A 27,983-nucleotide genomic window follows, 5' to 3' on the forward strand; every position below is an offset into this window, starting at 1 on the left:
GACGATGATTTTGATGATGAGGAAGCTGAAGAAAAAGTTCCAGTGAAGAAATCTGTCCGAGATACCCCAGCCAAAAATGCACAAAAATCAAACCAAAATGGAAAAGACTTAAAACCATCAACACCAAGATCAAAGGGTCAAGAGTCCTTCAAAAAACAGGAAAAAACCCCTAAAACACCAAAAGGACCTAGTTCTGTAGAAGACATTAAGGCAAAAATGCAAGCAAGTATAGAAAAAGGTGGCTCTCTTCCCAAAGTGGAAGCCAAGTTCATTAATTATGTGAAGAATTGCTTCCGGATGACTGACCAGGAGGCCATTCAAGATCTCTGGCAGTGGAGGAAGTCTCTTTAAGAAAATGGTTTAAACAGTTTGAAATATTCCGTCTTACTTAATTTCTGTAACAGTTGATATATCTGGCTGTCCTTTTTATAATGCAAAGTGAGAACTTTCCCTACTGTGTTTGATAAATGTTGTCCAGGTTCCATTGCCAAGAATGTTGTCTAAAATGCCTGTTTAGTTTTCAAGGATGAAGCTCCACCCTTTACTTAGTTTTAAGTATGTATGGAATGTTATGATAGGACATAGTAATAGTGGTGGTCAGATGTGGAAATGGTAGGGAGACAAATATACATGTGAAATAAACTCAGTATTTTAATAAAGTAAAAAAAAGACATTTTCAAACACTTAACTAAAAAATGAAGTTGGGATGGGGAATGTTGGGGCACATGGACAAAATGGGAGTATTAGAGAAAATAAATGGGGGAAATATAATGATATTTCATAGATGATAATCAACTACACTGCATGAAATTCTCAAATAACCAATAAAATGAGAAATTTAAAAAAATAAGTCATCTAATACTTATTTCAAGACTAATAATTTTGAATTAAAAAAAAAAGAAAAAGGAAGATTGTAAGAGTCAGAAGGAATGGAGAACACCAAGGAAACAAAACCTTCAAAAATACTCAGGGACAACACACATAAGAACTGAAAGAGATTGTGACATTATACAAAGGGCCTGCACAGAACTACACCAGATGGAGTCCTAGAGCTCAAAGGGGGAAGAAGACACATGCTCCATCCTTAAACCAGAAGCTAGCTCCAACTGATAACCACTCACAAAGGAGAAATAACTTTCCCCAACAGTCATACTTACTATAGAAACTACTCTCAAGGCCAGGCCCCATGCCCAGTATTACATGGCAAACACAAAACAAGCTCAGTGTCATTTTTTTAGGAGATTCTTATTCCCACAAGGTACTTTTTGCTTTTTCTTTATTTTAACTTTACAAGTCCTTTGCATATATATTATGGTTTCTGGGTTTGTGTTTTTGTAGGATTTCTGTGTGTGCAAATGTCTTTGCCTCTACATCTCTGTTTCCTGAACTTTTTCTTTGACTTTTCCATCTGTTATTTGTTTTTTTAATCCCATTCTCATTTCTTTTTTTTATTCAATTTTATTTTGTGGTTATTAAATTTTTCAGATGCCTGTTTGAATTCTAATGAGTAAGAGAATGAAGGAATTTGGATATGGGTGGGTGGAGAAATAGGAAAGATTTGGGAGGAGTTGGGGGAGAGAAAAACATAATCAAAATATATGGAAAAACGGTTGTCAAAAAATAATAAAGATTTCAAAGAAAACAAGAGAAATAAATGTTTGCCCAACAAGATGGCATAGAGTGCTATGAGACATAACTTTTATCTGATAATCAGAATCCCTGAATGTTAGTCCTTGATTTGCTGCTGTCTAAACTGTCTAAACTTGGACAAACCCAGTTTTTAACATGGCTTTGATGATCTGAAGAAAAATATAAGCTAGTTGAAACCAGTGATCTCAATTGTATGTCTAGCTCTAACACATTTCATCCATTTGTGAGCATTTGATCACTCAACCACATTTCAAGTCATTTCAAGTCTTCTAAAATAGCCAGGACTATCACAGCAATATGCCGTCCCTGGTACCAACTTCTATCTTAGTTACTCTTCTATTGCTATAATGAAACAGAACAGTCAAGGTAACTCCCAGAGGATGAATTTAATAGAGGGCTTGCTTACAGATTTAGAGACTTAGTCTATGAACATCTTGGCAGGGAGCAGGAGAGCAGTCATGCATGACACTGGATCAGTTTCTGAGAGCTCACATCTGATCCACAAGTTGTAGACAAACAGGGTGCAGGAAACTGGGCCAGGCATGCCAGTGACACACTTTCTAAAACAAGGCCACACCTCCTAATCTTACCAGTGCACCTATTGGGTACCAAACATTCAAGTACATGAATCTATGGAGGCAACTCTCTTTCAAACCATCGTATGGAATGATTGCTCTAGTGTATGTGTGTGTGTGTGTGTGTGTGTGTGTGTGTGTGCATTTCAAAAACTAAGGAATCATGAAGATTTTCTTATTACAAACTAAAAGTGTGAGGACTAAGCACTAGCACTACAGTAAATATTATGTATATTTTAGAATAGAGATAAAAATATATAACTGCATATAACAAAAAACTATAAAATAGAAATACATAAAAATTAAAGTGCATTGATTTATATTGTCAATATATCAAGTTGTAACAAATTTAGCAGATTAAATGAACACTAATTCATTATCTCATAGTTTCCTTAGCTGGGAAATCTGGCACAGATTTAGTGTACTACAATAAAGATAGAAGAGCCTTACTCATACACACAGGGGAGACTAGATTTTGAGATAATTTAGGTTAACATTTGAATTAAGTTTCATGTAACTACAGAACATTCAGTTTTATATTACAACATTATTTAGGCACTGAAATGAACAACATTCTACTTTAATTTACTGATCTTGAATTGTACATCTAAAACTGGACAAAAATATTCACTTTTAGTTAAGTGTTATTTTATGACAATAATAGCTGGATGCAGCTAGGGCAATGATTCAGCAAGTCAAGTGCTTATGCAAGTGTGAGAACAAAAGTTTATATGCACAGATCCCACTTAGAATGTGGACCAGCATGACAGCCCACCTACAGATTCGCACATGGGGAGCAGAGTCAGTGAATCCCTTGAGCAAACTGGCTAATTAGAGTGTTAAAATGGAGAGGGGATTTCCGTGATGCACTCTGCCTCAATATGTAAGGTGGAGAGTGATTGAAGAGGATGTCTGGTGCCAAATTTAGGCCTTCACATATATATGTGTGTGCGCGCACATACACACACACACACACACCTGTACATGACATTGTGTTCCCACACACATGAAGACACACATACATACACACAAAAACACATACACAATACACCAAAATACATCCATAGAGTAAAATTAATATTTCAAAATAATAGCCAAACTATCTATCTGATGAAAGTAGAAAGTAGGAAAAACATATAAAAATGAGAGTCTATTACTGTCATCTTTATTCAGCACATATTTAAGCAGTCATGTTGGTGAGACTATGCATATAGCTTCTGATATTACTGGGACTAACAATATCACAGCTAACTCCCTGATCCTCTGGCTCTTATAAAATTTTCCTCCCTCTCTTCTGCAATGATCCCTGAGCATTAGGCATAGAAGTCAATTTATAGATGTATCTTTTGGTACTGGGCCCCTCAACTCAGCATTTTAATGATAAATGAAAACATGCCTATTTATATATTCTTCCAAAAAGAATACATTTCAACTCATTTTATGATGCCGTTATCCTTTTTATCAAAACCATAAATATGGTAGGCACAGAAAAAAAACATATTTTAGAAATCTAGATAAAAATTCTAAACACGGGGGCTGGAGAGATGGCTCAGTGGTTAAGGGCACTGGCTGCTCTTCCAGAGGTCCTGAGTTCAACTCCCAGCAACCGCATGGTGGCTCACAACCATCTGTAATGAGATCTGGCGCCCTCCTCTGGTGTGTGGGCATATATGGAGGCAGAATATTGTATGCATAATAAATAAATAAATCTTAAAAAAATTCTAAACACAAAGCCAACTAACTCCAGAAACATAAAAAAAAGATAGTAAACCATGACCAAATGAGATTAATCTCATGAATGTAAGAGTGGATTAATAACTAAAAGTTAATACAACACACCACTAAAATGGATATAAAAATCTACATTATCATCTTAATAGCAACAGAATATTTCAAAGAAAGAAAAAACCTCCATAAATAGTAAGCAAAATTGAGAAAGGCAGAGAACATGCAAAAAAAAAAATCACAGTGTTTTACAGTGGGAAATATTTGAATGCTTTCTCCTTAAAAATGAGGCAAAGAAAAAAGTCTTAACTCATTTTCTATTAAAATATGCAGTAGTTTATAACTATAGAAGTTGTTCTAATAAGTAAAGTAAAATGAAATTAAATCAGAAAAGAAAAGGTAAAATGACATGATCTTGTTTTTGATACATGACTTTAAGATGCTGAGGATGAAGCTTAATACCCAGGTCCAGTTCCTTGTACTATTTAAAAATTACAAAGAATATCCCAAGTAATCCAATTAATAAGATGCAGAGAGATATACACTGAAAATGTTAGACAATAAAGATATCAGCACAGAAATAATTTTACTATCTGTATAGCCTTCAAATATAAGAATATAAAATGTATGTGGAGAAACTATCCACTTACATTAGCATACAAAAGTCAAACACTTAGAAATACATTCAACAAACTAAGAGATAAACCTAGTGTGATTCTGTAATCATTAAAACAAAATAATTAGAATACTAACAGTTCAATTTAAGAAATAAACAAAGGATCTAAATAAACCTCACTCAAAGAAACAACACAAATGGTCAGAAAAAATAAAAACGTGTTTTATATTTTCAAATGTAAGCAGAATGCAAATCAAAAACATAATAAAAGATTACTGGAAATTTGAAGTTCATTATTTCGTTTTCAATAACAAGGAAAAACTTAGCAATCTTAAAAATTAAAATTTTATTTTAGGGTCATCAGCAAATTAAACTTACAAAGCGAGGTTCCACATTCAATATTGAAAATACAAGTAACTTGAAAATGACAAATCATTGCGTAGTGGAGTATAAGCCTAAGACTAGAACCAAGTACTAAAAGCTACTATCGGCTTAAAAAATTTATACCTGACAAGTTGTTGAGTGCTCAATATGTAATTGGTTTGAAAGTTAAATTATTTAGGGTGAAAGAAAATAGTAGAACTCCCAAACTTTCAGAATTTTTGCCTTTAGGGAACCGAAAAGGGTCACAATAATAAAAATAAGAAAAAAAAATAACTTGATGTCATTGGTAAAGGAAAGGAGAAAGTGCAGGAAAATATATTTTAACAAAGAGTATTCGGGAACACTACCAAGCAAAACAAACTGCTATGTTCTAGTTTTGCTTGTTTGTTTGTTTGTTTTTGTTTTGTTTTGTTTTTCCTATTGTTGTGATACAGTATCACTGACCAAAATCAACTTGGGAAGGAAAGAATTTATTTCATTTCTTTACACTTCCAGGTACCAGTCCAACACTGAAATCAGGGTAAGAACTCAAGGCAGAACCCGGGATGTAATAACTGAAACTGAGAATATAGAAAAATGGCTGCCTATTGTCTTGTATTCCATGGTTGGTTCAGTTTGCTTTCTTTTACTACCCAGTATCAATCGCCCAGTTGTGGGACTGCCCATAGTAACATATTATATATTTATCAGGAAAAAGTCCCCCAGACATGTCCACAGGAGAATATCATATAGGCAATTCCTCAACAGGACTTTATTTTTCTTTCCATGTGGCTCTAATTTGTTTCAAGTTGACAAAATTAATTAGCACAATGAATACCTTGTCAACATGACTTATAATTCCATCAATATTCAAAAACCCTTTCCTTTCTTGTTTATCCCTAAGACATCATGTTAATATCAGATTCATAATATAAAATATATTCTAACTCATAAACATCACAAAATCTTTAAAATTTTTCAACACTTTAGAGTCCAAGGTCTCTATAAGTTATTGCAGAAGCAAAACCAAATTAAATACTTTCTTTTATCTAAGAAGGAAAAACCAGGGCACAGACACAATCATGTCAATTCAAAACTCCAGGCCAGAAGTGAAAATAACTCAGTGTCTGATGTCTAGGGCTCACAATCCTTTTGCCTTTGAAGGACTGGCACAGCTCCACTTCTCAAACTCTACCTGCCACAGTATGTACACCTTCTCTGCTCTGAACAGGCAAGCTCTAGTCCATATCCGCTACTGTCTTTGGCAGTTATCCCATGGTCTTGGCCTCTCCAATATTCTGTGGCTGTATTATCATGAGAAACCCCAGAGTTATAGTATGGTGACAAAATTCAGCTTTTCTCCATGAGTTTTTTGAATATGAATTGCTATTTCAACTAAGAATGCACCTTCACCCCTGGCATCACACAATGCCAGACCTCAGCTGCCCTCCATGACTCATTTAAATATGTAGTTTTCATAGTGCCAAAATGAATATCAGCTAGGAGATCCTAATATATAATATAACCAAGTTTAGCTACTAGCTAAAGATGTGGTCTTTTAATGCACCTCAGGACCACAAACTCTGCATGCTGACCCAGAGGGAATATTTTCTAGATTTCGGCTCAATGATACTTATCTTATTCACAGCTGACTTCTTAGCTTCAGCTTACCTACATCAATTGTCATAGTTTGATTCTACTGGACCTATTGGTTTCGTGGGAGCCTAGGCAGTTTCGTGGATGCTCACCTTACTAGACCTGGATGGAGGTGGGTGGTCCTTGGACTTCCCACCGGGCAGAGAACCCTGATTGCTTTTTGGGCTGACTTGATTTTTGGGAGGGGGACTTGATTGGGGGAGGGGGAGGGAAAGGGGAGGCGGCGGTGGGGAAGAGACAGAAATCTTTAATAAATAAATAAATTAATTAAAAAAAAAACAAATGTTCCATAGCATAAAAAAAAAAAGAAAAAGAAATGTTTCATGATAGTGGGACCAGTCTCTAAGAATGACAGCTAATCCTTCACCCCCAGATCACCTGAAAACACAGACTCTTAGTTCAAAGTGTCACATGAATAGCCCTGATAGAGTCTTCGTTTTCCTCTTAAACTTCACGAGCCATTTCTATTAAACTTCACATTGGCTAAGCTCAACCAGAACATTTCATTATGATCACCAAGGCCAGCTGGACTGGGACTTAAAAAGCATGAGATAAAACCGGACTCTCTGAACATGGCGAACAATGAGGGCTGCCGAGAAGCCAAGGACAATGGCACGGGGTTTTGATCCTACTTCATGTTCCAGCCTTGTGGGAGCCTAGCCAGTTTGGATGTTCACCTTCCTAGACCAGGATGGAGAGGGGAGGACTTTGGACTTTCCACAGGGCAGGGAACCCTGACTGCTCTTCAAACTGGAGAGGGAGGGAGGGTGTGGGGAGTGGGGGAGGGGGAGGGAAAAGGGAGGCGGGGAGGAGACAGAAATTTTTAATTAAAAAAAGTAATAGAAAAAAAAACTAATATACCTCAGGACAAGATTCCACCCAGCTAAATTTCCAATTTGTGAAAATGAATTAAAGAAAAAGCTTAGATACAAAAAAAAATCATTGAGGAATCAATGACATTTCTAGCTACAAATTCCAAACATTTCCACAATTCTCCAAAAACAACAGGGGTATATCTGTTGAGAACGACCATGGGAGTTTACAGTAGGTGACAACTAGTGTTCAGAAGGTCAGCCCACTAGACAAATGATTCTCTGTTGGGGAGCCTGACTAGTAAAAGCCCATGGGGTCACTGGCTATGAAAACCAGTGACTCCTGTCTACAATTTCTCTCATGTGCCACTGCATTTCTTCCCCTAAGAACTGCCATGGGGATTTTCCCGCTGCTTTATGTTTAGCTCATGTATATATTTCATCTATTGGGCACACATATAGCTGTGAATGGTCAAGAAGATGATTTCTGATTAATCTGTATATTTTTTTGCTGACTACAAATAGTACTAAGATATCTTTCATTATTGAGACTGACATAGGAAAGTGAGTTTTGTCAGTCCCAGAGACAGCTAAATTTTAGACTGCAGAGCAGACTGGTTGCACTAGGAGATGAATATCTGATGGCCCCAGAGACAAATACACAGTGTCAATTTCCCAGAGGTTGGTTTGTTGCTGTTTCAAGGTCAGAGCTTGAAACTAGTAGACATGACTTCCTCAGCAATTGACTTTTTGCACATAGTCCAAGCCTCAGTTTATATTACAGGCTCAGGGTTGAGCCAAGTACCTGTTTAATTTCTGTTTAGGAGTCCTAATCAACTTAGACTTATGAGCATGGCTAAACATTATTCACTGGCTGGTCAATGTGACCTACCTACCTTAAGAGAAAAACCGTGTGACTTCTTTTGGGTTATAAGAATGGGTTGGGCCCTGGAAATGTAACATACAATTGTTCAGAGTTTGGCTGTGAGTGGAATGGTATGCAGAGCTATGCAGGAGAAGGCTGTTGTTGGAGAGAGAAATGTGAGAGGAAGAAGCATGAAAGAAGTGTGATTTAATGAGAGAGAGAGAGAGAGAGAGAGAGAGAGAGAGAGAATTATGTTGAAGAAGTATGTGTGTGAGAGAGAAAGAATGAGCAGTGTGAAAGAACCGCTGCTACACAGAGAAAGCATGTCTAAGTACTGTGCAAAGTGTTGTATGGGGAGATAGGTAAATAAGATGCACAGCTGTAGCTGTGCAGAATTGCAACTATTTGGAGGCAAGGAAGATGAAGCTGTATAGAAAAGAGATGTAGAAGACATATGCTTGTAAAAGAAAGTTGTATAGGCATGTGAAATTAGATGTAACTGTGTATAGAGGTATATTATCATGTAGGATAGAGATGTATGTATGTAAAGAGAGATAGGTAGGTGTATGTAAAGAATGTAGTACTGTGTGGACACAAAGATTTTCAGGGAGGATTATTTAAGATGAAGTCAAAGAGAAGTTGCCATCAGAAACCATGTGTGTTTCCTTATTTTTCACCTCAGATAGAAAAAGTATAACTCTAAGATAGATAAGAACTTGCTATTTGGAGACCTTCTTTTTGCTACCCTGCTGCTGACTTGAGGCTGCCCCCAATTAAGTGATACACATCTGTCACAATGATAGCCCAATCTGATAGCCATTTCTGCCATAGTTTTCTTTCTCCTATTTGATATACCACTCAGTCATATACCCAAAAGATTCTACAAAAATAGTTGCTCATCCATGTTCACTGATGTTTTATTCATGATAGCCAGAAATTAGAAACAGCCTAGATGTACATCAACTGATTAATAAAGAAAATTAATGAGTTGTTAAGAAAAAATGAAATTCACAGGTAAATTGATGGAGCTAGAAATAAATCATTCCAAATGAAGTAAACCAAATACCATATGTTTTCTTAAACATGTGGATGCTATAAAGTATCTCAGGTAACTCTAACCAAACAAGTAGAAGACTTGTATGACAAGAACTTTAAATTTTTGAAGAAAGAAGCTGAGAAGACATCAAAAAGTGGAAAGATCTCTCATGCTCTTGGTATATAGAATTAAAACTGTAAAATGGTAATCTTACCAAAAGCAATCTATAGATTCAATGCAATGCCCATCAAAATCCCAGAAAAATTCTTCACAGACCTCAAAAGAATGGTACACAACTTTATAAGGAAAAGCAAAAAAACCCAGGATAGCCAAAACAATCCTGTACAATAAAAGAAAAAAAAAAACTTCTGGAGGAATCACATTCCCTGACTTCACACTCTACTACAGAGCTACAGTGCTGAAAAAGACCTGGTGTTGGCATAAAAACAGACTGGAAGACCAACGGAACTGAATTGAAGACCCAGATATTAACCCACACACCTAAAAACACATGATTGTTGACAAAGAAGAAAAAAAATATAAAATGAAAAAAGAAAGCATATTAAGCAAATGGTGCTGCCACAACTGGATATCAACAGGTAGAAGAATAAAAATAGTTCCATATCTATCAATATGAACAAAACTCAAGTTCAAATGGATAAAAGGCCTCAACATAAAGCCAGCCAAACTGAACCTCATAGAAGAGAAAGTGGGAAGTACACAGGAACACACTGGCACAGGAGACTACTTCCTAAATATAAACCCAGAAATACAGACACTGCGAGAAGCAATTTATAAATGGGACCTCCTGAAACTTAAAAGCTTCTGTAAAGCAAAGGACATGGTCAACAAGACAAAATGGCAGACTACAGACTGGGAAAACAATCTTCACCAGCCCCACATCAGACAGAGGGCTGACCCCCCAAATATACAAAGAACTCAAGAAACTGGTCATCAAAAGAACAAATAATCCAATAAAAATGAAGTACAAAACAAAACAGAGAACTCTCAATAGAGGAATCTAAAATGATTGAAAGACATTTGAGGAAAAGCTCTACATCCTTAGTCATCAAAGAAATGCAAATCAAAACAACTCTGAGATTCCATCTTACACCTGTAAGAATGGCCCAGATCAAAAACACTGATGACAACTTATGCTGGAGAGGTTGTGGGGAAAAGGGAACACTCCTGCATTGCTGTTGGCAGTGCAAGCTGGTAGAGCCCCTTCAGATATTGGTATGGCAATTTCTCAGAAAATTAAGAAACATCCTTCCTCAAGACCCAGCAACACCATTTTTGGGTATATATCCAAATGATGCTCTATTGTGCCACAAGGACATGTGCTCAACTATGTTCACAGCAGCATTGTTTATCATGGAAACAACCTAAATGCCCCTCAACCCAAGAATAGATAGGAAAATATGGTACATTTACACAATGGAGTACTACACAGCAGAGAAAAAAAGACATCTTGAAATTTGCAGGCAAATAGATGGAGCTAGAAAACATCATATTGAGTAAGGTAACCCATATCCAGAAAGACAATTATATGTATTCACTCATACGTGGATTTTTAAACATAAAACAATGAAAACCAGCCTACAAATAATAATCCCAGAGAACCTAGACAACAATGAGGACTCTAAGAGAGACTTACATGAATCTATCTACATGGGAAGTAGTAAAATACAAGATATATTGAGTAAATTGTGACCATGGGGACTATGGGAGAGGGTTGATGGGGAGAAGAGAGGCAAGGAGGGGAGCAGAAAAAAAAATGTATAGCTCAATCAAAATCAATGAAAAATATGTGGATGCTAGCCCTTAAGCCTTTTATGTGCATGCTACAATCCACTGAACCACAGAATTTATGTATCTAGGAAGGGATTAGAGAGGAGAGAATGAAATTCCAAGGAAGAAGAAATAGATTATATTATGCTAGAGAGATGGAAGGGGGTGGACTAGAGTGGGAGGATTAAATGGAAAAGGTTGTAAACAGAATGGTGAGAAAGAGGATATGGTGAGGGACAATGAACACTTAGAGACATTTGAGAAGCCATATGTAAACATATTATAGGAGGTTCCTCAAATATATACATTTATGAAAGGAATCTAAATGAAATCACCAAGTAATGCAGCTGTCAATGCCCCAAATAATCATATTATGTCACCATGTAAAACCTTCAGTGACAGAAATGGGTTACATCTTGTTGAGTCATTGCCTAAATGAGCCCCATAAAAATCACCAAACATCACAGACTATTGCCAAAATTAGTGGTTACTGTCCTCAACATGAAGACAAACCCCTATTTCTGAATACAGCACTAATATATGTCATCAAGCTGATGTATAACTAGAAGCTTCACCCCTACTGACTACCATTCTTGATACTGGAAAGAACTCTGTACACTACTGGTGAATAAAGGTAACCATCAGTATCACCCAGGAACAAACGTGTGACCTACTGCAGTGTGATCTCTCTGCAAGACATACTGGTGTAATAATGGCACTAATGTTCTGGAAGTAACAAACTACTTTCTAATTGGAGTTAAGAGCCTACTTCATGAAATGGTACATATGCTACGCTTGACACTCCAGGAGTAGTCAAGAACCTGAGACTAGCTAGTTCATGAACCTACGCAAAAACATAATACTATTATTCTGCTATTGGAGTATAGCAATAAAAAGACTCTTAATGACATACTGCTATACCCAGAGATTGGTGCCTTGTTCAGCACTCCTGAGAGATTATTCTTTTAGTCGATGGGAATAAAGTCAGAGAACTCCAACTGCACAATGTGCTGAGAGTAAGAGACTTTAGAATACTCAGTCAGTTCCAAATATGTTGTATTCATCAAAGTCATACCCCGAAGACTCAGTAAGAGGAGATGGAAAGATCATAAGAAAAAGAGGTAATGGTTGACTCCATTGAAACACACTGTCTTTCAGACACAATAGTACTGATGCATTTATGAACTCACAGAGACTACGAAAGATTACAAAAAGCCTTCACAGGATCAGAACAGTCAGGGTCCCAGAACTGAAAGGGTTTATGGGCTCCCACCTCTAATCAAAAAGCTATCTGAAATTGATAAACACTGTCAAAGGAAAAACAAATTTTCTCTAATGAATTTCAACAGGTATATTAACCACACTTCAGGGCAGGCCTCATGATAACTAGTAGTTTTCGAGCACAAAACAAACTCAGCAGAATTTTTTAGACTTTAAATCTCATTTTGCTTTGTTTGGGCATCTTGTCTTAGTGATATCTTGCTTCTTTATTCTGATTTCTGTTTTTTTTTTTTGTGGGAGTTTGTATGTGTTTCTGTTTTATTGGTTTTGGTTTGGCTTTTTTTAAGGGAAAGAAATATAATATTGGCACAGTAGAAAGGTGTGAAGAACCTATGAGAGGAAAAACATAATAAAGTACATTGTTTAACATTTCTTTCAAAAAAGTGTCAAAATATGAAAATATTGAAAGTACACAGTGTTCTAGTTCATGTGAATGTATATCCCACAGATTTTGGAAACATAAAAGATTTTTTAATTTCTATTTTTTTCATCTATCTTGTATAGGGAAAACAGTGGTCAATAGCCACAGAAAGAAGTACTCTTAAACTCATATAACCTGTTATAAAATGTGATTTTTATCTTGTTTTGCAAATTCTAGCTGAAACAACTAGCTATTCCACAGTGAAATTTCATGCAGATTCTGTTTCACAATATAATGCCTTACTTTAAACGTTTCTATGAATATTCTTATATTCCTATTGTACTGTAATATGATTTTATTACTCCTACTTCTACTCATGACTTCCTATACATAATGTAGATTTTTTTTCTTTTTTACTGAAGTTTGCCCTGATGAACTATCATGTTATAAAAAATTTCTAGAAATTTCTGAAAAGATTAAGAGCACCACACAAATTTCATTTGAAAATTGGGTAGAGAATTTTTCAAGGTTAAATGTTCTACCTTATGCCTCTTCTATTAAATGGCACACACAATCCAACTAAAACTCTGAACTAATCACTTGCCAACTGTTATTGAAATCATAGTCATTGTTTAGAGATTTTTTAAGCCCTTAAATTGCAGCTGAACATAATTAACAATTTGTTCCAATTCACGGTAACTCAAAAGCATGCCAGATCAATTTTTTGGTTATTAAAATTTGTAAGGAAAAAAATTGCTCTCAAGTGCCAAATCTATTATAGAAAGAGTTTAAAGTTGGCACCCATCTTTATAGGTTATATTTTTAAACTCTCTAAAATGGTGTTTATAATGGAAACAATTTTTTACACTAAAGTGTTCAACATGGCACATCAGTAAACCAATGACCCACATTTGCATAAAGGCATCCATCCCTTCCATTAAAATTTTGCTTACCTGACTTGCATGTTGATACACTAATACATATGAAATATTAATCATAATATATCAGTGAACAAATATATCTGTAGTATTTTGTTACATTATTAATGTTTTATTAACATGGGATTGATTGTACTTCTATTATCTACTAACAAAGACATGATGGTAGAGAAAAAAAAACAACATCCATCTCTATTACCTCCTTGATAACCTACAGTAATCAATACCTTACATTCTTTCATATTTCAAAGTAAATTATTCTTTTAAAAATTTGACAACTAATACAGTTCTAATTATTTAGTTGATAGTTACATTAAGAAATGGTAAAAATGTCATATCCTAACTAAGTTAAAAGTAAATACAAGAAAGGAAGCAGTGATTTGAATATTTGCTCAAAATTTGTCCTTTAAATATTTTTGCATCCTTTGGAAAGAATAAGCAATATTTTTACACTTACACATAAAATTTTCCTTGTTGTGTTTCCCCCAAATAATAGACTTTCACAATGTACCTATAATAGAGGAAAATAAACTATAATTTTTCTTCCAGCTTTGAAAATGAGCAACAGTATAGATAACCATTGGATTTTAGTTTGTCTCTGCTCTGTAAAGCTCCAACATGTACAGTTTACTATATCAGTACTTGATGTCTTTCTAACAAGAAAGACATGTTTGAGAACTGAATCTAAAATGTGCAAAAATACTGCTACAGAAAAAGAGCATAATAAAACATATTTCTTTACCTAATAAGAAAAGTCATTTAATTAAACATAATTTTTATTTTTCTATCTAAAATAGTGACTGCATTTTAAAAATGTACAGTGTATGTGAATATAGTTTTGAATGCCCACAAAGGGAAAAGAAATATTTTGTACATAAAAAATAAGAGATGCTGCACATCAGAAGCAAATATCAAGTGGGTAGGAGAAGTTGCTCAGTGATTAAAGGTGCTTACTGTTCCTTCACAGGATCTGGGTTCAGTTCCCTGAACCCAAATGATGCCTCACAACCACCTGTAATTCTAATGTCAGGGGAACAATACATTCTTCTAATATACATGAGTCACATGAACATACAAAGTGTATTAGCTGAAGGAAAAGAATTTCATTTTCTCATGCTGTATTCATTTTTATTTCTATTTCAAAAATGTTTTATTTATTCTTTGATAATTTAGTAACAGTATAAAATACATGCTAGTTATTACATTTGGTTTTTTGAGATTATAATGTAACTACATCAGTCCCTCCCTCTCTCTCCTCCTTCCAAATCCTTCCACGGACCTCTCCTTCATTCCTTGAAACTCATGTGCTTTTAGCATTAACTGTTCTATCATAGAGTGTATTTTTTCTTTGTTTTTTTTTTTATCACATCTACCTCTTACTACATCCCTGAAACATCCTCACAGAACCACCAACAATTCTTGCTCTCCCTATTTTATGTTCTCTTTTATACTATTTAAATGTACTCTCCATTCCATCTTGTTTAGGATATGATCCATCGTGTCCTGATTTTTAACTGTAAATATATTTTTAATTTAATTTTATTTTATTAACTTTTTTCATTTTTTATACATATCAACCACAATTTCCCCTCCCTCCTTTCCTGCCTTTTTGCCTGACTCCAATCTACCCCTTCCCCATCCACTCTTCCTCCATCTCCATTCAAAAAGAAGCAGGCCAGCCTTGGGCTTGAACAGAGCCAGACTCATCTTTAAACACTTGAAAATTTCATAGAGCTGCCTACTTCCCAAGATGTGTTGAGAGCCACACTGAGTAAAACTCGATACTTACCAACTCTCTGTGCGATATATAGGAATTTGCTATAGCACCATTTTCTTTTGTCACTCCTCAGTCTTCTCCTTCAGCCGAAATCATCAATTCCTAAATGCGAGACACTCCGAACTTTCACCTCTCTAATAAAAATACTTCTAGAACTTCCAGAAAGAAAACCTACGTAAAATCCCAACACCAGCCACTCTTATATCTAAGGTTTCACTGGATTCATATAATACAGAATCAATTCTAAATTCAAATTTGGAAAGGACATTCTAGTTGCCAAACTGATTTTACAATTTTACTTTCTTATTCTCTTCAAAGTGTATTATTTTTTTAGTACACATTCCTCAACATACCATGGCTTAGTAAACCATATTTTTTTTCTGTTATCTTCACATTTATTTAGTAACTATACAAATAGTATCCATACTTCATACTACCTATCACACTTTGGAGTACATAACAAAAAAAGATCATTTAACTATAACTTGGCCAATTAAATAAAAGAGGTTAAAATAGTTAAATCATTAATATTTAACTACGATAGGTTATAATTTCATCTTCATTATTTTGGTTATTGTTTCTTCATCTGTAGAATAAGGATAATGCTGGTTCTTGCTAATTAAATTTTAGTGATGAAATTGGAAACAGGAAATTCAATGTGAAATGATTTTAAAACATATAAGTATTTTACAAATGAAGACAATGTGTACAATCATACATATATGATAAAAACAAAAAGAGTATCATAAAGAATGTAGACCCTAAACAGAGGGCATATAGATAAGTAAAGAAACTGCAACAGAAAAATGAGTCATATTAATTTATCTTCAAGTTAATAAATAAGATTTGGATAGGCTATTTTAGCTAAAACATGAAAGAATTTGAATGGTTGTTATGATAAGGAGTCTCAACTTCATACTTTAGAAGATATGCAATAAATAAGTTTTGTATCCATGCAGGTTTGTGTATCCAACTACATATTTGGTCAACTATAGCAAGGAAGGAAAAGCAAAGACATAGGTTTGTACAAGGGAAGAGATGATAGCTGTTGGATGCAACATCTATCTTCCCTGAGCTTCTCCATATGAGGCCGATGAAATGCTTACTTGTCACTTGTCACACCTGTTTTCTAGAACTAGATAGGGCAATTAAATGCACTTTAAATCTAAACTGCAGTTCCTGCTTGTGTAGCAATATACATGGTTGCTGCTGCTGGAAGATCTCATATTATATCTTTAAGTGTGGGCATTTAACAGACAGCCTCATATTATTAAGATACTGCTGACTTTTATTGTCAATGTGGCCACAGGACAAAGCTAATAATTACTAGCACCAGAAGCAGCTTGTGGTTTTATATTACATTGAGGTAAATTACACTGGAATTAGAGTGGATTACTTTTATCAAATGGGGAATAAGCTGTTAATTAACTCCCCGCTGTAGCAATCTTTTTCTGAGCTTGCAACTGTTATTAGGTCTAGATTAAACTGTTGAATTAATTTCCCACTTACTTACTATTTCAAGAGTTTTTAATTTACCTGGCAGCAGTTTTAATGGGAAATTGTATTAGTGAGCATAAATTGTTTTGGGGAAGGGTAAACAGTTTGTGATAATGTTTATTAAGTCGTTTTGTTTGAGCAAAAATATAATTGCAGTTTTAATTAGTGCATGGTTGTTGAAGTATTAGGTTTGAGATTACATTACAGCTTTCTGAGAAAACAATCACTCAGGTAATCTCAGCATTTATAACTGATAGCAAACAGAAAAGCTATGTCAATACAGCACTGGCTTGGATGTTGTGCCATATTTAAGGAAAGAAATTGGGAAAGCATGTAAGTGCTCCTCCATCAACTTAGGTTTTTTGACTATTTCTAAATATCACTGTCTGCAATGACAGGCAAGTTTTTGCATAATACTTATGGAGATTGTTTTACATGATTAAATTTCAAGTGCTACAGATTCATTTAAAGTAATAAAAATATGAAAATGGGAAGATTTTACTTATATAATTTATTTAGTTACTTGCTAAGAGTCATAATGTCAATGGACTACTCATATTATGATATCAATAATAAGATATCAATATATTATGATATCAATAATAAGATAATATGGTATTCATATTATGCTATAATAATAAGCATATACTACACATAACGAGTCTTTTACAGAGGTGAGCCAAAGGCTACTGGAGAGGTGAGAGATGGCCACGAGCAATCCATCTTGAAGTTGGATTGAAGTACAAGGACTTAGAACTGAAATAATACAAAACAAGGAACTGTTTTGTATGAATATGAATTTCAAATATGAATGCTGAAATATGCATATATTCACAAATATACATGAAATATATATATACACACTAAGAGAAACCTACTTGATTAAACCAGTATGAATACAGTGGATGTGTGTGCATTATATAACCTTAAATAAACATTTTGTATACGAAATATAATAAATTTTTGTTAATACGCTTAAAAACATTGGTATCGTTTTTACTGTTCCGTTGTAATGTGAAAAAATTTTACTCTTCCAAATTTTCATAATCGATTTGAGAACCAAGAATTATGCATTATAATCACAAAACATACATACCTATAAGGAACACTAAAGGACATTCAAGACACAATATGTTCTACACACATTATAATTATGAAATACATCATGAATTTGATGAAAGCACAGGAAGAGTTTGAGAGAGGAATGGTAGGGGAAGAAGTTATGTAAATACAATTCTCATTTACAAAATTTTCCAAAAATCCTTTCATTAAAAAAAATCATCCGGAATTCCTTCTTACATAGCAACTGTCTTTTTAAAGGAAATATACAGACACATTGGCACAGAAAAGTGTGGAATGGTGGACTAAAAAAAAGCAGAAAATAAATTTTAAAAATTAAGGGAAGTATCTTTGAAAATTCAACCATCCTGTTAGGGGGCAATATAATAAATATGAATACCTGCCCATCATCATATGAGGAAAATAATAAAATATCTTCTTCCCAAATACTGAAACATAAGGAAAATTAAGGAAGTACATATTAAGGGGATGACTTTCATTCAGAATATAAATTTCAGGGTACTTGTAAAGTATCTTGAAAATATATTTTCAAACTATACTCATATAGTTTAATGGCTAATATTAGCTGTTTGCATGACTACATTCAGGGCCAGCCTGATAAATTTGGAAAATATTTCTTCTGGGTATACATGTGAAGATATTTACAGAAGTGATTAGCATTATGATTAGTACATGTGGAGTAAGGGGTACACTCATCCATTGCTGGTGGGAAAGCAAACTTGTGCAACCACTTTGAAAATCAGTTTGGCAGTTTCCCAGGAAACTGGGAGTCAACCTACCTCAGGATCCAGCAATTCCACTCTTGGGAATATACCCACGAGATGCACAATCATACTACAAAAGCATTTGTTCAACTATGTTCATAGCAACACTATTTGTAATAGCCAGAACCTGGAAACAACCTAGGTGCCTCTCAATAATAGAAGAGTGGATAAAGAAGGTGTGGCACATGTACACATTAGAGTTCTACTCAGCAGTAAAAAAACAATGACATTTGAATTTTGCATGCAAATGGATGGAAATAGAAAATACTTTACTGAGTGAGATAACCCAGACCCAAAAAGATGAATATGGTATGTACTCATCTCATTAGTGGATTCTAGCCATAAACAAAGGGCATTGAGCCTATAATTCAGGATCCTAGAGAAGTTAAATACGAAGGTGAACCCAAAGAAAAACATATTTACCCTCCTGGATATTGGAAGTAGACAAGATCGCCAGGCAAAAGTTGGGAGCAGGGGGTTGGAGGTGGGTTGGAGGGAAGGGGAGATGGGGAGAGAGAAGGGCGAAGGGGAGGATTGGGGAGAGCTTAGGGGAATGGGATGATTGAGATGGAGGAAGAGTGGATATGGGAGCAGGGAAGAAGATACCTTAATTAAGGGAGCCATTTTAGGGTTGACAAGAGACTTGGCTCTAGAGCGGTTCCCAGGTGTCCAAGGAGATGCCCCCAGCTAGGCCCTTGGGCAGCAGAAGAGAGGGTGCCTGAACTGGCCTTCTCCCATAGCCACACTGATGAATATCTTTCATATTACCATAGAACCTTCATCTGGCGATGGATGGAGATAGAGACAGAGACCCACGTTGGAGCACTGGACTGAGCTCCCAAGGTCTAAATGAAGAGCAGAAGGAGTGAGAACATAAGAAAGTAAGTCAGGACCGCGAGGGGTGCGTCCACCCACTGAGACAGTGCAACTGATCAAATGGGAGCTCACCAAGGCCAGGTGAACTGGGACTGAACGAACGAGCATGTGATCAGAAAGGACTCTCTGAATGTGGCTGACAATGAGGGCTAACAGAGAAGCCAATGACAGTGGCACTGGGCTTTTAGTCTACTGCATGTACTTTTTTTTTTTTTGGCCGGGGGGGGGGGAAGCCTAGTCTGTTTGGATGCACACCTTTCTAGACCTGGATGGAGCGGGTAGGCCTTGGACTTCCCACAGGGCAGGGCACCCTGATTTCTCTTAGAAATTGGAAGAGGGGAGGAAGTGGAAATTTTGAATAAATAAATAAATTTTTAAAAAAGAGGGTCCACCTTTACCAGTGGTGATGGTCATGTAAGCTGATAAGGACTGAGAAGAGAGCAGAAAGTCAGCACACAGGTGAATTTGCTTTTGTGTAAATTAGAAGATCCATGTTTTGCCTTCAGACATCCAAATTATTTTGGATTTTTAGGCTTTTGTCCATATGGTGGTTAGGCTTCATCCACATTCTGAGTTACACTATGAGTTCCTATTCTTCAGATCCTGGGAGTAAAACTGGGTTTCCTGATTGCAGGCAGATTTTGTGCAACTTATTGATCATCACACTTCTTTGAGTCAGTTTTCATAATAAATTCCCTATGGTTTTTACCTCTAACAATTGTAATGACTCTGACTCCCTAGGAAAGCTTAACTAATACATATCTGTTATGTACTCTTATTTTCCCAGAAAATTTTAACTAGAGAATGTCATCTTCAGATGATGGGAAAAGTTTGTCCAATGAAGTTAAGCAACTTACAGCAATTCATGAAGGCAAACAGAATTGGTGGTTTTTCACTGGACATATGACTTCTCTGAAGTTTTGTTTACTATAATCACAAAGATCTAATAGTATTGAGTAACACATCGGGCATAAATGACCTAACATCATTTTTGCCATATTTCAAGTACATGTTTCAGTTTCTATTATTATGATATGGCTAGGATAATATATTTTAAATTTTAAAATGTCTACTCTAACTCCAGGAAAGGTAACAATTTTCTTTCAAGGCCATAAATGAGAGTTGGTGTCCCTTCAGCATATTTCTGTATTGAGTGATTTTTTTGTGTGTGTAAAGCAATAGTTATTGGCTTCTATCACTTTGTTCTTCTCCACTGCTAGACTATGGCTTTCTCTTGAAAACTGAAGTCACATGGTTTTTGTGAACAACCTACCTTCTAAACTTTTGATAATTCTATTATTCAGACAAATATGGGATTCCTAAATTTATAGAAAGAAATCCTTTAAATTGACAAATGCCTCTCTTTTTCAAAATTCATTATCACATAAGGTATTTTAGGAGACTGAGACAAAATAGCTACTATACAAATCACAGTTTCTGTATTGGTTGGAAAATAATTCTAGTCGAATCTAATTTAGATATCATAGATACTATCATTAAAGTGTATATTAAATTAGTAAACATATTGAGTTTAAAACAGAAAATAAATGGTGCTTCACGCAACATCAGCATTATTTTCTCTTGTATTGCATTAAAATTGAAAGAGATGGACATGTTAGCCACTGTCACTAGCTCTGAAAAGTTTACAATGCACTCTTCAAAATTCACATAAAACATAAGAACATTCTACTGAAGTTTATTCAATTAATTTTAGTTTCTAATTTGCAAAGTTTTTTACTATTCACGCAAAGGGGAATGAGGATTAAAGAGTGTTTGAAGGCATAATGTGCTGACACCCAGCACAATTTTACAGCTTTTTTAATACACAAGTAATTTTAAAAATAATAGGTTTATAATAGTAAAAAAGCAAAATTAACAGTTTTTGCTAAATTACTCTTTTATTACATAGATTCAATTACCATTTTTCTTCTCAGTGATACAAATTATGCTTTAAGTTTTACTATAATAAATTATAGGGTGGTAGAAATAAAAAGACTTTCTTCCAATTGTGGCTGTTTGCCCAACTGGTAGCATTTAGAATGTCACTGTGATTTGTTGTGGTAAATATTAAGAACATTAATTTCTGAAAATAGGTGTGAGCCTTGGAACTTATTTCATATATAGGGAAAGATATATCTTTGTATAAAATTCATTATTTTTTTACTTTTAATAAATATAAACTCTAAACTTATAAATAAAATCTTTCAGCATGCACATGATTTGGGATAGCACTGCAGTTTTTAAAAAGAACTATGCTTCAGTGCACATAAGATGTATGCCTCAGGTATGTAGATTTATTTCATGTTATTAACCACTTGAGATAGAAACAGTGAATGGATAATATTTTGAGATAATTAAATATATTTCACTTATTAGGAAAAACTCTAATGTCCACAAAATCATATTTCCATCATTTTATATGTGTTTCTATTCCATAATGAAACCTATACCACTAAGAAAGTAGTAACTGAGACAAAAACAAATAAATCCAAATTATTATAAGTGCAATATCAACTACAGTATTTTTCATCATTTAAAGGACATATAATCTACATTTTCACATAAAACATAAAATAATGTTAAAACAGGGCAAGTGAGACTAAAATATATTTCTTAGAGAATTTAAAAAGCTTATCAGAAAATCAAAATTACATTAAATTACATAAAAATCTATTTTCATCCTTTTTATAATGATATCATGATGGCATAACAAAGTGAGAAGATAAAAATACTGTCAAAAAGTTATAACATAAACTAACTTAATAGCTTTCTCTGATTCAATTATCTCTCAATTTGTACTAATTTTGTAATGATTTTCTAAAATCAGTACTGTGATTTGTAATTTTGTAATGATTTTCTAAAATCAGTACTGTGGCTGATTTTAGAAAATACATGTTATTGCATGCTATATGTATTTCTATACAAATATGTAGTAGTCCTCTTCATTTGACACACTGTTTCTAATTTCAGTACATTCTTGTATAACAACTTTCTAATAAACTCAATTAAGCATGTAATGCCTAGAAATAAGATAGAAATCCTATTTCTAAAGAAGAAAACCTGTAATTAATATAATGCAGCTTTATGAAGAATGCTTGCTTTTGTTGTATGCAGAGTGATGATGGTGCTGGTGAGGTTGCTGCTTCTACTGATTTTGGCTATACACAGATAGCCTATAGGTGAGACAATTATTTTGTTGTACTTCATAAAAAAATAGTTGTATTAAGTTCTCACTAAAATATCCAAAGTCTCTAAATACTACAAAATGCATTCAATTATTTTGAAAGTAGCCTAAGTAGAAATCAGAATACCATATACATATTTAGAGAACATTATCTGGCTGCAGAGGTAGTTCATTTGCATTCTCTCAGCTTGCACAGATTCTGTGCTCAATTCTTAGCACACTAAGATTATTTTAAAAACTTATGCTGCTCAAATTGTTCTCCAGAGTTACTAAGGCGTCTACGTTCCAGTACTCACATGTATGTTGTATCTACAACTATATATAAGCAAGAATCATTTTATTTGATAAAAAGGATTAGTGATTTGTAATTGATATTTAGTCCAATATATTATCCAAAGGTAATAATATTTAAGTAATTCAGAAATAGAAATCAGTAATTTACTATATTTGCCCTTATATTATTCTGTATAAAATTAATGATATCCAATTCATTTCACTACTTGACTTACAAATCGATATTTTGAAATTTCCTACTTACTTTAAACCCACTAAACATTTTTAGTACTAAGATTTCCTACCTACTTATATTTACTAAATATCTAAATTGACTTATTTATCTATTATTATGTGAATTTTATCTTAAAATTGAATTCTGTTTCAAAATTGTGACTGCTGCTTGATCCTTGATCATATATTACACCGTGTAATAACTGATATATGTATAATGTGTATATATGTGCATATACACATACAATGAAGTATACATCATAAAAAAGCTATACATTATTGATTTGGGAACATTTCTCTTTTTCTTTAGACTATCACACAACTACCATGAGTGTCTATTATAAAACTGGATAAGGTTAGATTCACAATAGTTTTAGATCCTATATATGGGAAATCTTGATATAATTTCAATCAAAACCTTTCTCAATCAAATTATAGTATATTTTATTCTATATGCAGCCATAGTCAAGTATATTATGCCTTTTGAAAATGAATTGCACTCCTATTTACAATTTTTAAATAGCCAAAATTTCTGTTTAAAGCAATTCAAACTGTTTTGCATTTTAATATTTCTTTTGAAAAAAGGCACATCCTTACCTCCCTCATTAGTTGTGCTGCCTAGGGTGTTTTTCAATAATGTCACTGCCTAATACAGTGAAAAGAAATATATCATTAAATATGTTATATTGCTTTATATTATAATGATATGGAGAAAGAAAGGGGTACATGAAGTGCTAGTTTACAACTATTTTAGCTAAGGAAAAGGTGAAGATCAGTGGTTGGTCCAATGCTTTCAATTTCAGATGCAACTTAGCATTACAATTTTCTTAAGATAAGTATGTCTGAAATGAAAAAAGACTGCTATGTACTATACATCTCCATTTCTGATTCAGAAAAGTATTGAGTTGAAATTTCTGCTATACGAAATAATGGAAAAAGTCATTTTTACATGTGTTAAACAAAAAAAAAAAAAACATTCACAGATCACTTTGGGCACATTAAGGTTAGGTTGCTTTAGCTAGTAAGGTGATTATGTACCTTAATCTCTCAAACAATATACACTGGAAGTAATAAAACATTAAACTTACAATGTATACTATAAGCATAGATAAAGAATGTTATAAGAAAAATCCTAACACATAAAGTTTCTCCTAAAATTAAATTGATTAGGTTCAGGAAACAATTAGAGCCAGTATTGCTAGTTGTAAGATTCAAATTTTCACACAACTAGTATAAAACACACACATCAAATTTTCCATTGAGCACTTATTTTAGCCATTCTCACAAGATAAAAAAACAATAAACAGGCTGCATTTAACTCGTCATCAAAATATTTTGAAATAGAAAAGGAAATGCCAATAGAAACACAATTTACCTATCTGCTAAAACAATAAAATTGTTTTGTTACAGAAAAATGTATTTGTAGCCACCTGCATATAAGACTTGGCATCTCATAGCATCCATCTGTAATGTAACTTAAAGGAGGGAGGCAAAGTTGTTACATGCAACATATTCACTAAAACTCACCCCCAGCTCAATAATTAGCAATGTTAGAAACCCTTAAAGAGACATTGTGACTACTATGTCCCCTGTAAATTCTGTGAATTCAATTGACTGTTTCTACCCACTTTCTGAAGTTAGTCACAAAGAAATAGTCAATACCACAGGGCAAAAGCTGTGACCTATAACTCAGAATCAGCAAGATTATATAAGTTACATACACTGTAACATTTCGATGATGCCTTAAATTCTAATAGTTTCAAGCTGCCCTAAACTCCTAGAGCAATCAAAAATAATCTGCCATGGGACCAAGGGCTATGAACATCATTTCATAGCCACTCTGCTATTAGATTTATTGGAGGGTAAAGCATGTCATTTTTGCCTCAACTCACAGGAGAAAAAAGCAATCCCGATGAAGTTAATCTAATAATAGACTGGAAAGCAATGATTACCGTTTCATGTACACTAGCTATTTGTAGCAGTGGTTGGCCTAATTCTGCTGGCTGCGCTTGTCAGAGCTTAGGGATTAACAAGTGTTTAGCTGAAAATCTATTGAGAAACATCAAGAAATGGTTTAATGAGGAACAAATCTTTTATTTATTGCTACTAAGGGGACACTGAAAGCACATTTCCCTCCTTCTCCCCTCCCGATTCATTTTGAGAGCTTGTTGTAAGTCATATTTCCTATGTAAAACTTACCGTTAGGCACTGAATTTAGCAACTCCATAATAACTATACCATTTTCTGTATTGTTCTCAGTAGTTTCTATTACAATGTTCTTAGTGTTAATGCACTGACTGCAGAACCCAAACATTTGATGATGATATTTACCACTGACTATCTTGTCAAACGCTTTATTCTCTTTTTTACTCAGATAAAGTGCTGGTATACAGCTATAATCACAGCCTGACATTTAATCATGGAAATGTCTAGGAAGAATGATTTTTACCTCCTGTAAGGTCAACAATATTTCACTGGTACAACCTGATATAGATAAATCATAACATTGGAAAACATGAAAAAAAAATAAAAGACTCTTCCTGCACTTGTCAATCAATAGAATTTTTATTGTTAACTTAAACTGCAAAAATAATCAATTATTCTACACATTAGTTAATTGTACCTCCCTGAGTACAATTTGGGAGGGAGTGGTGCTCTTCCTCCCAAAGGCTCAGGGATAATTGTGGAAGAGGGTGTGGAAAGAGATAGGCTACTAGAGCACAGTGTCTTCTAGACACAGTAGGGGAGTTACACATACAAACACACAGCAGTTATAAAAGCCTGAACATGAATTGTACAAACCCAAGCCTGACCAAATTCCAGCACAGAGACAAGAGATGGAAAAACAAAACAACCATAAGCCACGGAGCTATTAGCAACTGTTAGCTGCTGGGAAAAGGAGATAACCATTTTCTCTAAGAGTGTACCCAATGGTATGTCAACCAAACTTCAGTGGAAGATCACACAGAGTACAGACTTTTCTTGATGGGTTTTAAAAAAGAAATACACAAGCTAGGCATAATAGCACATTGCCTTCAATTCTAGCACCTGATATGGGATTCCGCTCTGTATACTGTGAATATGTTTTATTGCCATTGGTTAATAAAGAAGCTTTTTTGACCTATGATAGGGCACAATATAGCAAGGGGAGAAATCCAAGTAGAGATAGAAGAGGAAAGAAGGTAGAGTAAAACAGATGACATAAAGCCGGCCAAGAAGCAAGAGGTAACACACCACGAGTCTCGTGGTAAAATATAAAATAATAGGAATACACTGACTTAAGAGGTAAAAGCTAGCTAGGAATATGCCTAAGCCATTGTCCAAACAGCATTGTAATTGATATAGTTTTGTGTGATTGTTCAGGTCTGGGTGGCCAGAAAATGAAAGAAATCTTTGTTTACAAATAATGCCCAAATATTTGGCCAGAATTTCTACATAAAGCCTGAGATAGCTTTAAAGAAAAAGAAAGAGTAAAATTGATTCTAGACAGATAGGAGCAGAGACAAGCATGGATTCTTGCTAGCAGCATATTTTTTCAGGTAGACTTTATTTGCTGGGGGCAAGCAGAGGTACAGTTTCTTCAAGAGATGCTGTCTTGCTTCATACTGGTAGCTCCACAGCTCTGGTCCTTTTGGGAGGTCCTGCTACAGAGCACTTAAATGTGATTTATGAGCAGAGTGCTACAAGTTGCTTAATGGTGACATAGACTTGCTGCATTCCTGGAATGGGATTGTGGGCATGGTTCACAGAGCTGGCAGTGAACATACATCTGCTATAGAAGGAGGGCCCACTTGTTCGTCCCGGCCGCCCAGTTAGCTTAGCCCCGAAATAACCACACAAAAACTGTATCAATTAATCACTGCTTGGCCCATTAGCTTTAGCTTCTTACTGGCTAACTCTTACATCTTAATTTAATCCATTTCTCTTAATCTGTATATGATGACAAGGTCTTGACCTACCAGCAAAGTTTCAGCACATCTATCTTCAATGGCGGATCCATGGCATTTCCCTAACTGCTTTCTTCCTCCCAGAACTCAGTTCCATCTTCCACAATTATCCCTGAGCCTTTGGGAGGAAGAGCACCACTCCCTCCCAAATTGTACTCAGGGAGGTACAATTAACTAATGTGTAGAATAATTGATTATTTTTACAGTTTAAGTTAACAATAAAAATTCTATTGATTGACAAGTGCGGGAAGAGTCTTTTTTTTGTCATGTTTTCCAATGTTATGATTAATCTATATCAGGTTGTACCAGTGAAATATTGTTCATTAATATGTTCATTTACTTTGACAGTTTTCTTTTGAAACTTAATTTCTGTAAATAATATTTGTGGTCAAAGAATACATTAAGGATATTAGTTATGAACCCAGTAATACTTGTTATTTATAAATTACTAGAGTTATGCTGATAATATAAATCACCTTTAACCATCAGTTTACTGAAAATGAATATGATTTGACAGATATTGCCAAGAATTTTTAATACCTAAAAATATCTTCATAGAGCATATAATTTTGTATTTAGAGGCAACATTAATTATCATCTGAAGACTGCAACCATCAAAGATGGTTACAATCAAATTTATAAATATAAACATATAAGAACCAGAAATATGAGTTTCATATTT

The 27,983-nt window shown here is 34.5% G+C and overlaps 2 protein-coding genes across 3 annotated transcripts in view; one reads left to right on the forward strand and one right to left on the reverse strand.

Annotated features, from left to right (window-relative positions):
- Positions 1 to 663, forward strand: part of LOC126493267 (nucleophosmin-like) — a 2,029-nt gene extending 1,366 nt beyond the window's left edge. The window contains exon 2 of one of the 2 annotated variants that reach the window (XM_050130227.1): positions 107 to 663. In XM_050130227.1, the coding sequence (XP_049986184.1) occupies positions 107 to 351 (245 nt within the window). In that variant the 3' untranslated portion in view covers positions 352 to 663. The other variant, XM_050130228.1, reaches the window with a different exon arrangement.
- Positions 1 to 27,983, reverse strand: part of Dach2 (dachshund family transcription factor 2) — a 537,829-nt gene that overhangs the window by 216,843 nt on the left and 293,003 nt on the right. The gene's annotated exons all lie outside the window — the stretch shown is intronic.

Source organism: Alexandromys fortis, unplaced genomic scaffold (assembly GCF_014885135.2).
Source record: "Alexandromys fortis isolate MF-2015 unplaced genomic scaffold, M_Fortis_MF-2015_v1.1 scaffold_230, whole genome shotgun sequence".
Lineage (NCBI taxonomy): Eukaryota > Metazoa > Chordata > Mammalia > Rodentia > Cricetidae > Alexandromys > Alexandromys fortis.